At 31.7% G+C, this 18,024-nt stretch overlaps 1 protein-coding gene across 4 annotated transcripts in view; it reads right to left on the bottom strand.

Moving 5' to 3' along the window:
* Positions 1 to 5,041: 5,041 nt before the first annotated feature.
* Positions 5,042 to 18,024, bottom strand: part of LOC143063446 (isocitrate dehydrogenase [NAD] subunit gamma, mitochondrial-like) — a 26,313-nt gene continuing 13,330 nt past the window's right edge. Inside the window, exons 7-14 of one of the 4 annotated variants that reach the window (XM_076235630.1) lie at positions 13,508 to 13,641; positions 12,931 to 13,033; positions 12,407 to 12,553; positions 11,315 to 11,409; positions 10,545 to 10,605; positions 9,047 to 9,135; positions 8,423 to 8,453; positions 5,042 to 5,359 (exon numbers count right to left, since the gene is read on the bottom strand). In XM_076235630.1, coding sequence (XP_076091745.1) covers position 8,453; positions 9,047 to 9,135; positions 10,545 to 10,605; positions 11,315 to 11,409; positions 12,407 to 12,553; positions 12,931 to 13,033; positions 13,508 to 13,641 — 630 coding nt within the window. In that variant the 3' untranslated portion in view covers positions 5,042 to 5,359; positions 8,423 to 8,452. Of the gene's footprint in view, positions 5,360 to 5,964; positions 5,991 to 8,225; positions 8,283 to 8,422; positions 8,454 to 9,046; positions 9,136 to 10,544; positions 10,606 to 11,314; positions 11,410 to 12,406; positions 12,554 to 12,930; positions 13,034 to 13,507; positions 13,642 to 18,024 lie in introns of all 4 variants that reach the window. The other 3 variants (XM_076235604.1, XM_076235622.1, XM_076235614.1) reach the window with 3 other exon arrangements.

The raw sequence follows: 18,024 nt of genomic DNA, 5'->3' as shown, positions 1-18,024 counted from the left end.
ATTTAAATCTCGTATAATTGACGAAGGCTCATTTGAGAGGTGACCAGTCTGAGGGGCCCTCATCCCGAAATCCCGGGGTTAAAAACATGAAACCCGAGGTGCGTATTTCAACGAAATTCATATCCCAACATCCCGAAATTAAAAAAATAATTTTCCCGCATCCCGTTAAGATCAATTACGAAATCCGGAGCTTAAAAATCCCCAATCCCGACGTACCGAATAAGTCCTGCCTCCCTCTAAATAAGTCTAATTCAGTAGGTCATATTCATGAAAACGGAAAGGGGTTGTAGTTACGACATAACCACAGGCACTTGTTTCTATCCATACGAAGGTCGACCTTCGTATGGATAGAAACAAGTGCCTGTGGACATAACGTATGAGTTAGGAATTGTATACTACATATGCTGATTAAGTTGGAATACTGCTGCTAAGGTGAATAATTTAAAATTGAAATATACTCCTTGTGAACTAGGCCATGAGAATATATTATTTCACGATGTTCCAAGCGGAATAAACTCGACTCAAATTAACTATAGCATTAAAGTAATCTATGGATTGGCTAATTACAGGGCTCTTCAGTGAAAAATCATTTAAACACCAATAAAGAGTGATCAAGGTAGAGCTTGATAAACTTATGAGCCAGAGCATGTGCTATCAATCATTGACTTAGAAAAGGAAGGCTCGTCCCTGAGGTCCGCCGGCATAAATAACGTTTGTAAATAAAGGCAACAGACTAAACCAATCGCCAACATACATGGAGACGGACTATCCATATTCCTGACTTGGTACAGGAAATTTTAAGTAAAAACAATTGTGAGTAGAACCTTGTTTTATGGTCAGACAAACTTGCCGCTTATATGGCAATGTTAAAAATACCATTAAAATAACAACATTATGTGACAGAAATACAGTACAAATAAACGCAAGAACACTTAGGACAGAGAAATATATAAATACATAATATCACAGTACATAACATGTTAACCACAGATAACAACGGACACCTTCCATTAATTTACGACAGTACATCAGTACACCACAATAGAATTGTGAACCGCGGTGTGTCGCATATTGTCAGTAACTTTGACTATTGAATACCACCTTGCAACTAAGGGAGCAACCATTTGATTTTTATGGGAGGGCTAGGATGAAATTTGAAAAAAATAGGCAGGACAGGAGTTTTGAGTAAAAAAAAAAAGGCAGGATGAGACAATTGCCAAAAAAAAGTCAGGACGACAATTTAGGTAAAAAAAGTCAGGATAAACTAAAAAAAAAAAAGCAGGACCAAACAGAGTGAAAAATAAAAAGGCAGGACAGAGATTACAGCTAAAAAAAAATGCAGGACAAAATTTTTCATCCTAGCCCCCCCCCCCCCCCCCCCCCCCCCCCCCCATAAAAATCAAATGGTAGCTCCCTAAATCAAATTCGCCACTGTTGTTTTATTATGGTGAAATCCTTATTGGAACTGTACGACCTGCCTACTGCTGTTACCTACTTCAAATCCCATCGGGAAAATCTACCTGGAAAGAACTAGTGAGACAATACCTATGCTACCACAAAGGCGGTAATAGAATGTGGGATGTTAAATTACAGGCAAGAAACATAAATTACATCATATACGGCTTGTCCATTGTGTAAGGGAGGACCAGAGGACAGGACTCTGTTTTTGTCATGTACAAGCATTTAACTGATGGACTATTGCACACTGAAATCCATGACACACGGTGCGATTTCGACTTCTCATTCTCAGCAGTAACATACCCTCTGCTCCATCGTATGGCAAGCCGTTTTACTATTTATTCTAACTTCAAGATATCTAATAAACTTTATAAGATATCTCTTATAGTTTATAAGATATCTTGTATAGTTTATAAGATATCTCATATAATTTTCTTTATAACATATTCTATTAAGTATATAAGATATCTTATAAACTATATGAGATATCATATAAAGTATATAAGATATCTTATATAAACAATATTTATAAGATATCTTATAAAGTTTATAAGATATCTTATATACTTTATGAGATATCTTATATAGTTTACAAGATATCTTATAATGAAAATTATATGAGATATCTAATTCTTATATACTTTATAAACGCTACTTCAACCATTATTTTTAAATAACAAACGCTCCCTACATCAGAACCGCAGAAAATTAAAAATTATAATTAAATGCGGTTCCTTCAACCAACCTACGTAATATAATTAGAGAGATTTATTACGTATGTTGTTTGAAGGAACCGCATTTAATTATGATTTAAAGGGAGACTTTGATTTTCAGTGCAATTATTTATATAAGATATCTTATAAACTTTAGGAGCTATCTTATAAATAATTTTTATATAAGATATCTTAAAAAAACATATAAGATATCTTATAAAGATATTTCTTAAAGAAAATTATATGAGAGATCTTATAAATGATATGAGATATCTTATAAACTATATAAGATATCCAATAAAGTTTATACGATTATCTTATATCATTTATAAGATCTCTCATATAATTTTCTTTATAAGATATCTTAAATACTTTATAAGATATCTTCTAAAGTTAATAAGATATCTTATAAAGTATACAAGATATCTTATAAAGTATATAAGATATCTTCTAAACTTTAGAAGATATTGTATAAAAACTGAATAATATAAGATATCTTATCATAGGCGGATTTAGGGGGGGCCCAGGGGGCCCGGGCCCCCCCTTTCTGGGAAAAAAATTGGTTGCTTATATAGGGAATCACTGAAGCGTGACTGGAGCGGGCCCCCTCTTAGGTCAGTCAGTGGGCCCCCACTTATGAAAATTTCTGGATCTGCCACTGCTTATATATTATATGAGATATCTTGAAGTTAGAATAAATAGTAAAACAGCTTGCCATACCATCGTATGGTTTTTACATATCTCAATTGAAACGTTTATATGCTCGTGCATGTTCACACTATACCGAGTTTATATACTGGAGTGTGCTCCTTATGCAAAACTACTCCAACAGAGTTATGAGGAAAGATTAAAAATGACACTCGGTAAATTTTATGGACACCATCACGAATTGGTTGATTTACACGAGATATAAAGGCAACATTACTCATGATACCCATTGGCGGATCCAGAGGGGGGGTCCGGGGGTTGGACCCCCCTTTTTTTGGCCGATCAATGCATTTAAATGGGGACATATAGTTGGAACCCCTCCTTTGTCCTTGATTGGGAACCCCCCTTTTTAAAATGGCTGGATCCGCCACTGTGATACCGCTGTTCGAAATATTTGTGTCTAAACTAACTAATGACATTTTTACCATGTATAGCTTCAGTGTTTCTCTTGTTTCGTTGTTTTCCTCTTATAACTGATGTGTTTCCCTTTGTTTTAGTTTGTATAAAAACGGATGTTTTTCTTTCAATCGATGTATGACTTTTAAACAGTGGTATACTACTTTTGCCTTTATTTAGATTGTGATTTCACATGTAAGTTGTCTGTCTGCTGAGTACTGAACGTGACCTATACCCGAATAAAACTGTTATGCCGAGTGTAAATAAGCATTGTTATACGACATGTCTCGCTATTTTGTACATCCAACATTCATGTATTTATTTTTAATTTTCTGTTATGGTTTCGTTTTGATAATGTTATGTCTTATCATTTGCTGCCAAACTAATTATAAGTTTGACTTTCAATGCCATCATTGTCATATTTCCGAATATGACTGTTATAACGAGTGTGTATTTGCAATGCTATACGTCAGGTCTCGATGTTTTGTACGTCCAACATTTATGTATTTATTTTTTATGTTTCTGTTATCATGGTTATGGTTTCGGTTTGATAATATGTTGTCTGATCGTTTGTAGTCGAAAGAATTGTCTTTCAATACCATCATTGTCATGCAAATTGTTTGGATGAGTATTTTGAAAAAAACTTTATAAAGTTCGAAAATGCATATTAGTTACGTAAGCATGTAATAGTTTGTTGTATCCTGTGGTGTATTTCGTTGGTGGAGTATATTTGTTGTTGTTCTGCAGTTTGGATGTTGTTTCGACTCTTTGTTTGTGTGTTTCTCTATGTTCTCGCATGTGTTTGTGCTGTATTTCTGTCACATAGTCTTGTCGTTTTAGCGATATTTCTTATCATTGTCATTAAGCAGCAGGTTTGGCTTGTCATAAAACCAGGTTCGACCCCACATTTTGTACCAAGTAGGAGAATATGGCAGTTGTTATGAAATAGTTCGTTACTGTGTATGTTGGAGATTTTTTGTTTTTGTTGCACTTCAGTGTTTCCCTTGGTTTTGTATGAAAACTCAATAAGTTACTGTATGTGTAAAAGTCATGGAACATATATCTTCTAGAAAAATATATATCCAGAGTCAGACATATATGGTCATGTAAATACAGATTACGATATACCCAAACATCTGGATATGAAGTAGATAAGCTATAACAAAGTGTAAATATGAAAACTGAAACACTATGGCATAAAAGGCAAAATGGTGTACTGGAAATGGCATGGCTCATACAATTTGTTGAAGGTTAAACCTCTAGAGCTTTAAATATGTAAAATTACTGAAAATGGTGTACTACAAGAAACAATGTTATACCCTCTGATATTCTTTTTGTATTAAATGGTATTGAATATTGGAGATGTACATGATAGCCTTTTATACCTGTTAACAGATTGGTATGTACTGCTGTCTTAAATCATGAAAGAGTATTTCAAATTATAGAAAGGCAAATTTTCATATCAGGAAAACCTCTTTTGATGAGATACATTACCTAGGATACTTTTGGCTTTTTCATGATGGGGGATAAACAAGCAACTGATGTTTAATGTAAGGAGCGGATATTTTTTGCTCTATTTTTATCTTGTTAACAATAATCCAAGATGATTGTGGCCAGGTTTGGTTCCAATTTGCTAAGTAGCTTCATAGGAAAAGATTATTATAAAAGTAAATTAATGATGACAAGTAAATGATACCAAGGGATGAGAAACGTTTACTTGGACACGGAATGTTGGGCAATATGCTTGAGCTAAAAGTGAATTCAAATTTTAGACACAACAATTTAATAAATAATGAAACAATATTGCTAATCTGTGTATACAGTAAAACTACAGTTAAAATACAACTTTTACAACAATTTAAGGTCTTATATATGAACTGATTCTTTGTTCTAATCAAGAGAATTTCACGATAAGAGTCTTGAAGATAATGTATTAAATTGATAGCTAAAAGTAATTGACTTTCATCAGCTGTAACTGGTTTTTGTAAAATCCGATATAAACATCCCAATTAAAACATTTGTTACTTTATCACAGTCCAGAAATGTTGAAGCTAATAGATCAAGAGATTCATCTCATCAGTTTCCTGCAAATAAAAAAGTACTTCTTAGTAACAATAAAAAAATATGAGAAATGTAAACATAGTATTTTGACAAAAAGCTATAAATTAACATTAAATAGAGAAAGGTCATAGATTTTAAAACAGATATTTTATATGAATAAAACCTTTATCCCTACTAGTATGTTCAATACAATTAGTCTAAATAACATAAATAGTTAAGCTATTCTAACAACATGATAAAAGAATAAGTCACCTTTGCAAAAATATTTTTCCAGTTTATGATCATTGGTCTGAGAATCAGATTCAAGTAAATATATATTACCTTTGTTTAATATCAATTAGTTTTAAAATAAGACAACATAAATATCACAAAAACAAAAGGTTGAAAATAAATCTGATCATAGAAACATTCAGGTTGGCTAAAATGTTTTTTTTTTAGTTTAACCTTGATTGGGGAGTCAGATTCAGTAAACACAACTTTAATTGTTACCTATACATAATAAATGTTGACAACAATACCTGTATAACAAAAAGATTTTAAAACATAAAAAACATCAATCACTAACAAATTCAATAAAAAATTGACAACAATTTTAAAATGCAACATTCACTGACAATGTGCAACTCACCACTTTAAACATTCAATCATTCCAAGCTACAAGCAACAAGTATTTATATTTTAACTGTTTAGGTTAAATTTCAATATTTCAAAATATGTCTGTCATCAAAGGGAGAGGTTTAGCACTATAAAACCAGGTTCAATCCACCTTTTTCTACATTTGAAAATGCCTGTACCAAGTCAGGAATATGACAGTTCTTTTGTTTTTGAAGTGTTTTGTCATTTGATTTTGCCATGTGATTATGGACTTTCCGATTAGATTTTCCTCTGAGTTCAGTATTTTTGTGATTTTACTTTTTTGAATGTCTTTTATAATAATATCAGTAATAGGTAAACAGCTGCTCCTTGAGTGCATGCTATGTCTATCACTTTATATTGATCATTCAAATCCTATATCTCCAGAAAAACTAATCTTACTTATGAATACAAATTAATTAAAGTAAGAATTTGGGTATATTTACATACAAATTGAATGTGATAGAATTAGGCAGAAGTTTGTTTGTGTGAAATTAAAGATATATGATAAAAGTTCTTCTGTTGGTGATACAAGTTATTGGGAATAGAGTATCTTTTTGATAATATACTGTTACTGTATAGCGGGTTATTTTCGCATGTGTAAAAGATATATATATATATATATGCAATTTGCATTGAAAAAGGTATACAAAATATTTTTGCAGTTATTATTTTGGCGGATTAAATCTTTTATCGAAATCTTGCATGTACACTTTCAAATTGGCAGAATTTATTTTGGTGATTTTGTTCTATCAGCGATAAATAAGTAATAATTTACAACCCACTTAAAATAACCCGCTATATGGTATATGGCCTTAGTTATTCTCCAACTTTTAAATTAATTCTCCCTTGAGCTCACTCGTACAAAATGTCTTAAAAAATGTATGCTGCATTCAACATTTATTGAAAGTCTGATTACTCAACAAGTTATGTTATCAATCAAGCTTTTTAACAATTGTGGACATATTTTCCCCCATTTTTAATTTTTAATGAATTCAATTATCATGTTTTTTGTTGTTTCTTTTGCAGTCTGCTGGAGTAACTGAACTAATAATATAGTTATTCAATAGAACATCACTGAGCTAGTGTCTGGGCACTTGAAAGGAGGCAAAAAAATAATTACACAAATAATTAAACAAATCTTCATTCTTCTTTAATTTGTTTATTGAATGTATTAATTTATGATATGCGTAAAAGAGAAAAATTCGAATTTTTTTAATTCATTACAATATGAGTACTTTCTAATACCAAGCATTGTGAGTAACATCACATGATACAAATTTTGATAAACTGATTCAGAAACAAATGTTTAAGTTAAATATATTTATCTATATACACATTTCTTAAGCTTATTTGTGTATAATTGATTTGTTAACACCCTAGGTGTTATTTCAGTATATTCCTATGATCTTATATAAATTCTGAATACAGACTAGCTCAAGCAGGGCTTAACAAGATATCTTGTACATGTTGCAATAGAATGCTTTTCTGAATACATGTAGTACAACAGAATATTCCAACCTTGCAGCTCTTGATCTAGAAAAATACATCTTCTTTATCTTAATATTTGATTCCTTTATTTTACGTTTAAACAAATGAAAACAAAACAGTAGACACGTTTTAGAAAGGGAAATACCAAGAAATATGTGGTCTCATATTTTATTTGCTTTCAAAAAACTAAACCTAGCAACAATTGAAGAGTGATTTCCCTCAAATTACATAAACATAAGAGGAAAAGTCAGAGGAATATAGCCAGTAATTAAAAGACATATTAACAGGAATATTATTCTAGCTGTGTGCAACTTGTGGAAAATCTGCAATGTATTTGAAATCTGAAAGCTAGAGGTGCTGTTATAAATGACAGAAGCTCCTAATAACCAAATACATTTGTATGTAGTTTTAATTTGTGATGAACGTGCTTATCATATCAATTTTCAATTTCATAGTAGTAGTATCACTAAAAATAAAAATATCAAATCAACCGTAAATTTTTGTGAAGTCTATCAATAATATATATCAACCATTTAAGTTATACCCTTGACTGTTTATTGAAAAAAATTGCTGCAAAATGAATAGATTTTTCTTAGAGATACTTTGACAGCTGATTTTTACAATGATTAACAAATATCTTGAAATACACGTTATCTAAGTCATATGCAAAACACATTAAACATGTGTTATTTGTGTAAGACCTTAAAACTACATACTGAATGCTCTAATGCAAAGGTTTAGTTGGTTGTTCAAGGTGTTTGTTACCAATATGACCGTTGTCATGGTTTTGCACTGTATAAATTTTGTGCTACATTTCCACTCCTAATTGGAAGGAAATAGGAACAAAACATAAAATAACATGATACAGTCTAAAAGTCAATCCTACAAAGAACTTTGCTATGGTTAAATTAATAATTCTATATTAGTTTATATTCAATCTTCACAAACAATGCATTTAATACCAAAGTTTATTTCTTTTGTTTCTCCAACCATCTAAAAGTTAACATAATAAATTTACACTTCCATTAAAAAAGGACATTAGAAAAAATAACTCCATGACATAAACTTAAAATAGCTTTTTATACATTAACATAGCCTGAAAATAATGTTTATGTAATTATCATTTTTAGAGCAAGTAAACATCTATTTACATCAACTTAATAACTCAGTTAAAGCAACACAATCAGTGACTATGTGTTATTACAGTGATTGCAATGTAAACAACAAAACTTGAAGTACCATATCTTATAAATGTGCCATTTCAAATGGAATATGCATACACTTGTGTATATTATTGTTGATGTCTCATGATACAGGTATCAATCTATGTTTAGGAAAAGTCCAGACTCATAATTGAATCTAAATCAAGATATTCTAGTTTGATTACAGCAATGTGTGTTTTGCAGCTGCTTCAGGTAAAAAGATTTCCTGCTAAATTATTTGATAAAAAATCAATTAGACTTATCAATTACGATAGTTGACAAAACCAAACCTTGTCAGTTAAGACATTTTCTGTGTCATATCATGTAATGCAGTATTTGATATTAAAACCTTTAAACTTTCAATGTACTCCAATATTTGCTTACCAACTTCTAGCTTTTGGTTTGATATCATCTATTACAGCCTGTACAACCTCTAATGTTGTTGCTTGTCCTCCCAGATCTGGTGTATGGATCTACAAAACAAAGATTCTTCATTAACTTATACTAATTTTTATCTATTAAAATTCAATTCTGATAGTTTTATATGGATTGTAGAACAATAGACACACATTGTAGATTAATCATTCTATATTGTAGAACAATAGACACACACTGTAGATTAATCATTCTATATTGTTGAACAATAGACACACATTGTAGATCAATAGACACACATTGTAGATTAATCATTCTATATTGTTGAACAATAGACACACACTGTAGATTAATCATTCTATATTCTACAATAGACACGCATTGTAGATTAATCATTCTATATTGTAGAACAATAGACACACATTGTAGATTATTAGGGCCCCGCCAAAGGCGGGTCCCCTATAGTGACCAGTCTGTCCGTCCGTCCGTCCGTCCGTCCGTCCGTCCGTAACACTTTGTGTCCGCTCCATATCTAGAGAACCATTATGATTTCATACTTTTTACTTTACATGTTTATTAACCACCACCAGAGGGTGTGTCATGATGTATGTACAGCTTCCTAGGTCAAAGGTCAAGGTCAAAAAACTTTGGTTTCAGTTGACAACCCTGTGTCCTGTGGTGAAGATAGTGTCCGCTCTATATCTTGAGAACCGTTATGATTTCAAAGTTTATACTTGACATGTATATGAACCAACACCAGAGGGTGTCATAATTTATGAACGACTGCCTAGGGCAAAGTTCAAGGTCAAAAGCTTTGGTTTCAGTTGACAACCCCATGTCCTATGGTAAAGATGTGTCTGCTCTATATCTTGAGAACCGTTATCATTTCAAAGTTTATACTTGACATGTATATAAACCAACACCAAAGGGTGTGTCATAATTTATGTGCAACTTCCTAGGTCAAAGGTCAAGGTCAAAAACTTTGGTTTCAGTTGACAACCCCATGTCCTATGGTAAAGATCGTGTCCGCTCTATATCTTGAGAACCGTTATCATTTCAAAGTTTATACTTGACATGTTTGTAAACCAACACCAAAGGGTGTGTCATAATTTATTTACAACTTCCTAGGTCAAAGGTCAAGGTCAAAAACTTTGATTTCAGTTGACAAACCCATGTCCTATGGTAAAGATACAATTTTTTAATGCACATTATTCACAGCGGGGCCCACAGAGATGGCTCCCATCTCAATGATATCTAGTTCATTCTATATTCAAAGTGCTGCAAACAAATAATGTTATCAAAGTATAAAATTCATTTTTGAAAAACCAATATTTTTTGTGATGAAAAAAAAATTGCAAACATTTTAAGTACCCAGTAGATGTTAGGGTTTTCATATTGTATTGCTCCACCTGACTCCTGTAACTTGCCATATAGCTGAATGACAGTATGTTTAAGTTTTTATTATGAAAACAAGAGTGTAAAAGAACATAAAATAAATGGTACTTACCTTCTTTTCACATAAAACATCCATCACAGAGTCTCTTATTAAAGTGGCATGTTCATATTGTCTGTAAACAAAATAAAAGTTAAAGTAAAATTGTATTAAAAATATTTTTTACACTAAACTGTTAATAAAACACTTGTTACAGTAAAATTTTACTTCATCTAAACTTGAGACTGAAATTTCTTAACAGGTCATGCAATGAATATTATCTAGGTTGGTAACTTAACCTTTAATATCCATTGAGTCAGATTTGAAATCACATAACAGTAGAATTTATTATTTGCTGTCATGAATATGTAATAATTTTAAAATATTCACCAGTGACCTAATTTGAGATTATATTTGGTTTTTCACATTTTCCTTTTACAAAATTTAGAAACAAGTTTAAATTGAAAAATTCTATCCCCCCCCAACAATTTTACAATGACCTTGATCATCCACTAAATATCAATAAGTTTCATCACTATGTATTTCATTTATATATGTTTTATTCAAGCAATCATATGTTATAAATAACTTGTTTCCAACAAACAAAATGATGATCAAATGAACAAATGAAAGTACAGAAGGACAGACAGAAGAAAGAAGGACAACTAACATCCCAAAAATTTTGTTTAGCTGATATAATGGTGTATCAAATAAACATTAACTTTTGCTATGAACAAACTGGCTTATAAATAAATTATATAGCTTTTACTTCAAGCTCCCTTCATAATTTAGCATATTTGCAGTCAATATCAAACATTATGATCATAATATACTACTTATCCTACCCTAAATAATCTAACATGTCACAAGCTGCTAATAACATCCCTGATGGATTGGCTATGTTCTTTCCTTTCAAAGATCTTCCTGAATTCCTCGTACCCTATATACAACAGTAAACTTTTAAGAACATATAATATCAATGAATCCACAGTATGTTCTATAACATTTTCACTGATACCAATGTTCATGGATTAGGAAAACTTGCATATTCATGGATATTTTATTTCACTGTTTTGCAAAGGTCTCCATACCAGCCCATAGAAAATGTGTTATTCATTGAACATGTAATTTCATGGTTATCCTGGCCCCATAAGATCAACGGAAATTGGTATCCAACGAATAATAATAAATCCACAGTAATGTTAACACTTTTCCTATCTTATAGTTTTCCTAAGGAATGACTGTAATATTTTTTCTGTCTATGAAGAAATAACATAAAAAATGTGGTGCACACTGAATAAGGCGCGTAGCGGATTATTTAACAGTGTACACCACATTTTTTATGTTATTTTGAATAGACAGAAAAAATATGACAGTCATTTCTTATAATTTAATTCTAAATTCCATTTCAAACCGTAGAAAACCATGAAAAAACGTTGATGACGTCACAATTACATGACTAAATTATGTCTATGGGCTGATAACAAAATAACGTCAGCCAATCAGAGGATTCGTTACATTCAAAATTAAATTATTTAAGAATAATCTCCCATTTGGAGATTCAAACTTTGAACATTTCAAACTTTAGCTAAGTTCTCGATAATGTCTAATTCAAGTACTTTAAATTCAGAAATTAAGGCACAAATTATTATTGCAAACCCTGGATATCTGGAAAAAATATGAAACAAATAACTGGTAATACATTAACAAATACTATATGAGGAAAATCACTACAGAAATTATGAATGTGAATTTTTGTCATTGCGAAATATCACTGATATATCACAAGGGATTTCTACAACATCCTGAAATGCAAACTTTTTCAACTTCTTAAGAATGCATGGAAAATTAGTGAATGATAACAAATGTACATTTACTGTTTACATTTGGTTGTCAGTGTTCTCAAATTGTGATTGTACCTAAAACTATAAGCTTACTAATTCAAATACTGCATAATCTTCACCCAGATTCATACCGGGTACAACGCCTGGTCCACCAACCAAGCCTGCTGCTATGTTACTCAGGATATTACCATATAAATTAGGCATCACTAACACATCAAATTGCTGGGGTCTAGATACCATCTGAAATCAAACAACATATTAAATAAAATATTCCACGAATACTAAACATAAAAGAATTTTAACTGTTTAAAACCAACCAGTGGACCAAGAAGATATGACTCTTTTCAAGCATTTCAATGGATTTTAGTTTTTTTGCCTTATCTGTCAGAAAAAAATAGTCCTGTATGGTTAATTTGCAATATACATTCCATTCTCAATTTCTATTTATCATTCAAAGGAGGCACTAGTATCCTCAAAATCAAAACAGTTTTTGTGTAATCAAATGTAATCAATCTAAAACTAAAGTAATGCAATGAAAATCTTAGTATTCTCACATCCAATCCACAGTAACATACCAATACTATAATAAAATGAAAGTCATTTACAAAGAGTAATACCTGCATACTAGCATTATCTATGATCATATCATTAAACTCTATATCTGGATACAAACAAGCAACTTTTCTACAGCTTTCTAAAAATAAACCATCTCCAAGTTTCCTGCAAAATAAAACAATGGTCAAAGAAAAAATATCATAAAGACATGTACCATAAACTTTCAACTGACTAATATCTAAATTTTTAAGTATTTTCTTGCTATAATTTTGAATTTTTTACCCTTGAAAATGACTTTGTATGTAAATGGTCACACATAAACTCTTTCTGTACAGAAAATTAGAAAACTTCTTGTAATCTTTAATTTATACAAGATATTCTTTAATAACAAAAGAATTTTCACATTTGTCATTCACACATATTTTTCTCATAAGTTTTTAGGTATATCTAACATGAGTTCTTGAAATTTATTAAATTTTTTCCATAAGTTTATAAATTTATACTAAAACAACTTTGTTTTATGGCTGTGCTAAAATCTTGCATCTAAATTTAAAAAAAATGTTTATCATTAAAACCAATTTGTGTGTTACCAGAAAGGTTATATAATTATCTGCCTTATGAATATCTGCAACTACATACATTATATTAGCCTTATGAATAGCTGTAACTTTCTTTCGTCCATGTCTTTTAGCAAAATCAAAAGCATATTTGGCTATTTTTGTTGACTTTTCTGATGTGATTATTTTCAAGCTTTCTACCACTCCTGGGACATTCTAAAAATAAATTATATAAAACAGTAATTAAATAACTGGATGTAAGATGTAACTACATGAACTAGGCTACTTATTGTTACAACTTTAATTCTAAAATTGAAAATTCCTTTACCAAGTCAGGAATATGACAGTTGTTGTCCATTCGTTTGATGTGTTTTGTCATTTCGATTTTGCCATGTGATTAGGGACTTCCTGATTGAGTTTTCCTCAGAGTTCAATATTTTTGTGATTTTGTTTTTAAATGATATAGTGTTAACAATGATCTTATATGTTAATAAGGCATTATCCAGTATATCATATGTTAATAAGGCATTATCCAGTAGATTATATGTTGATAAGGCATTATCCAGTAGATTATACGTTGATAAGGCATTATCCAGTAGATTATATGTTGATGAGGCATTATCCAGTAGATTATATGTTAATAAGGCATTATCCAGTAGATTATATGTTAATGAGGCATTATCCAGTAGATTATATATTAATAAGGCATTATCCAGTAGATTATATGTTAATAAGGCATTATCCAGTAGATTATATGTTGATAAGGCATTATCCAGTAGATTATACGTTGATGAGGCATTATCCAGTAGATTATACGTTGATGAGGCATTATCCAGTAGATTATATGTTGATGAGGCATTATCCAGTAGATTATATGTTAATAAGGCATTATCCAGTAGATTATATGTTAATAAGGCATTATCCAGTAGATTATATGTTAATGAGGCATTATCCAGTAGATTATATGTTAATGAGGCATTATCCAGTAGATTATATGTTAATAAGGCATTATCCAGTAGATTATATGTTAATGAGGCATTATCCAGTAGATTATATGTTAATGAGGCATTATCCAGTAGATTATATGTTAATAAGGCATTAGCCAGTAGATTATACGTTGATAAGGCATTATCCAGTAGATTATATGTTAATGAGGCATTATCCAGTAGATTATATGTTAATAAGGCATTATCCAGTAGATTATATGTTAATAAGGCATTATCCAGTAGATTATATGTTAATGAGGCATTATCCAGTAGATTATATGTTAATAAGGCATTAGCCAGTAGATTTCACAGGTGCTTGGGTATATGATACAGATAAAAAAAAATTTTAAAAATTGTTAATTAAAATATTCAATTTTCTATATTTATAATACAGATCTATCACCTCTGTGCATGTCTCATCTAATTTCGAGTGATTTAAACAACTCAGAGAAAATACCCAATTTTACTATCCCTACTAATGCTAAGAAACAGAAAGGCAACTAAATCGACACCATTTTTCTGCTATCTATAAATAAATAAATTGACCTACCTGGATTCCCCAAGGATTTCTCTGAAAAACGTGCCTTCCTTGCCGTCAGATCGCATACATCGCTTATATTTATCAAATTGGTATTGTTCGTAACATTTTTATTCCATCTCCAGCATATAGTAAAAAGATATTAACTATTTTGACTACTTTCAAATTTACGTGCCCGGAAGTTGACTGTTTTTCCCGGACTTTTTCAGAACATCTCTCTAAGTACGTATGAAAATAATAAAGTGATACGATGATTTCAGTACTTTTACTAAAAAGGCGCAACTTTCCAATTGTCGAAAAAGAATTTAAAATAATGACAATTCAACAAAAGGAAGTTACTCATGAAAACATTGATTCTTGATAATTTATAAATATACAAATACTCACACAAAATTGACTAATGAGAAATGAAAAAAAAATTAAGCCATGGACCATTTGATCTGATGTTTTTATTTATTTAACTTTTTGGAGGAGGAAGTGCAAGGAAATATTTACTAGTATTTTCTTGCCAGCAAACTGTAATAGATATTGTTTTATTTATTACAAAACAAGGGTCATGTTAACTGAAGTAAAAGCAGTGGCGGATCAAGAACTTTTCCTAAAAGGGGGGGGGGGGGCCGCTCCAGTCATGCTTCAATGATTCCCTATATAATCAACCAAATTTTTTTCACGAAATGGGAGATCTGGATCCCCTTATGTAAAAAAACTACAGGCTCTAAAGAGCCTGTGTCGCTCACCTTGGTCTATGTGCATATTAAACAAAGGACACAAATGGATTCATGACAAAATTGTATTTTGGTGATGGTGATGTGTTTGAAGTTCTTACTTTACTGAACATTCTTGCTTCTTACAATTATATCTATAATGAACTTTGCCCATTAGTAACAGAGAAAAATATTTGGTAAAAATTTACATAAATTTACCAAATTAATGAAAATTGTTAAAAATTGACTATAAAGGGCAATAACTCCTTAAGGGATCAATTGACCATTTAGGTTATGTGGACTTATTTGTAGATCTTACTTTGATGAACATTATCGCTGTTTACAGTTTATCGCTATCTATAATAGTATTCAAGATAATAACCAAAAACAGCAAAATTTCTTTAAAAATTACAAATTGGAGGGCAGCAACCCAACAACCGGTTGTCCAATTCATTTGAATATTTCAGGGCAGATATATATTGACTTGATTAACAATTTAACTCCTTGTCAGATTTCCTCTAAATGATTTGGTTTCAGAGTTATAAGCAAAAAACTACATTTTACCCCTGTTCTATTTTTAGCCATGGTGGCCATCTTGGTTGGATGGCCAGGTCATCGGACACATTTTTCAAACAAGGTACCTCAAAGATGATTGTGGCCAAGTTTGAATTAATTTGGCCCAGTAGTTTCAGAGGTGAAGATTTTTGTAAAAGATAACTAAGATTTACGAAAAATGGTTAAAAATTGACTATAAGGGGCAATAACTCCTAAAGGGGTCAACTGACCATTTCGGTCATGTTGACTTATTTGTAAATCTTACTTTGATGAACATTATTGCTGTTTACAGTTTATCTCTATCTATAATAATATTCAAGATAATAACCAAAAACAGCAAAATTTCCTCAAAATTACGAATACAGGGGCAGCAACCCAACAACAGGTTGACCGATTCATCTGAAAATTTCAGGGCAGATAGATCTTGACCTGATAAACATTTTTACTCCATGTCAGATTTGCTCTAAATGTTTTGGTTTTTGAGTTATAAGCCAAAAACTGCATTTTACCCCTATGTTTTATTTTTAGCCGTGGCGGCCATCTTGGTTGGTTGAACGGGTCACGCCACACATTTTTTAGCTCACCTGGCCCGAAGGGCCAAGTGAGCTTTTCCCATCACTTTGCGTCCGGCGTCCGTCGTCGTCCGTCGTCTGTCGTCCGTCGTCCGTCGTCGTTAACTTTTACAAAAATCTTCTCCTCTGAAACTACTGGGCCAAATTGAACCAAACTTGGCCACAATCATCATTGGGGTATCTAGTTTAAAAAATGTGTGGCGTGACCCGGTCAACCAACCAAGATGGCCGCCACGGCTAAAAATAGAACATAGGGGTAAAATGCAGTTTTTGGCTTATAACTCAAAAACCAAAGCATTTAGAGGAAATCTGACAAGGGGTAAATATGTTTATCAGGTCAAGATCTATCTGCCCTGAAATTTTCAGATGAATCGGTCAACCCGTTGTTGGGTTGCTGCCCCTGAATTGGTCATTTTGAGGAAATTTTGCTGTTTTTGGTTATTATCTTGAATATTATTATAGATAGAGATAAACTGTAAACAGCAATAATGTTCGGCAAAGTTAGATTTACAAATAAGTCAACATGACCAAAATGGTCAGTTGACCCCTTTAGGAGTTATTGCCCTTTATAGTCAATTTTTAACCATTTTTCATAAATCTAAGTAATCTTTTACAAAAATCTTCTCCTCTGAAACTACTGGGCCAAATTAATCCAAACTTGGCCACAATTATCTTTGGGGTATCTAGTTTAAAAAATGTGTGGCGTGACCCGGTCAACCAACCAAGATGGCCGCCACAGCTAAAAATAGAACATAGGGGTAAAATGCAGTTTTTGGCTTATAACTCAAAAACCAAAGCATTTAGAGGAAATCTGATGTGGGGTAAAAATGTTTATCAGGTCAAGATCTATCTGCCCTGAAATTTTCAGATGAATCGGTCAACCTGTTGTTGAGTTGCTGCCCCTGAATTGGTAATTTTGAGGAAATTTTGCCGTTTTTGGTTATTATCTTGAATATTATTATAGATAGAGATAAACTGTAAACAGCAATAATGTTCAGCAAAGTTAGATTTACAAATAAGTCAACATGACCGAAATGGTCAGTTGACCCCTTAAGGAGTTATTGCCCTTTATAGTCAATTTTTAACCATTTTTCATAAATCTAAGTAATCTTTTACAAAAATCTTCTCCTCTGAAACTAATGGGCCAAATTAATCCAAAGTTGGCCACAATCATCTTTGGGGTATTTAGTTTAAAAAATGTGTGGCGTGACCCGGTCAACCAACCAAGATGGCCGCCACGGCTA

The sequence above is a fragment of the Mytilus galloprovincialis genome, chromosome 1 (assembly GCF_965363235.1).
Source record: "Mytilus galloprovincialis chromosome 1, xbMytGall1.hap1.1, whole genome shotgun sequence".
In the NCBI taxonomy this organism is placed as follows: Eukaryota; Metazoa; Mollusca; class Bivalvia; order Mytilida; family Mytilidae; genus Mytilus; species Mytilus galloprovincialis.
This window is presented reverse-complemented; position numbering and strand designations above follow the sequence as displayed.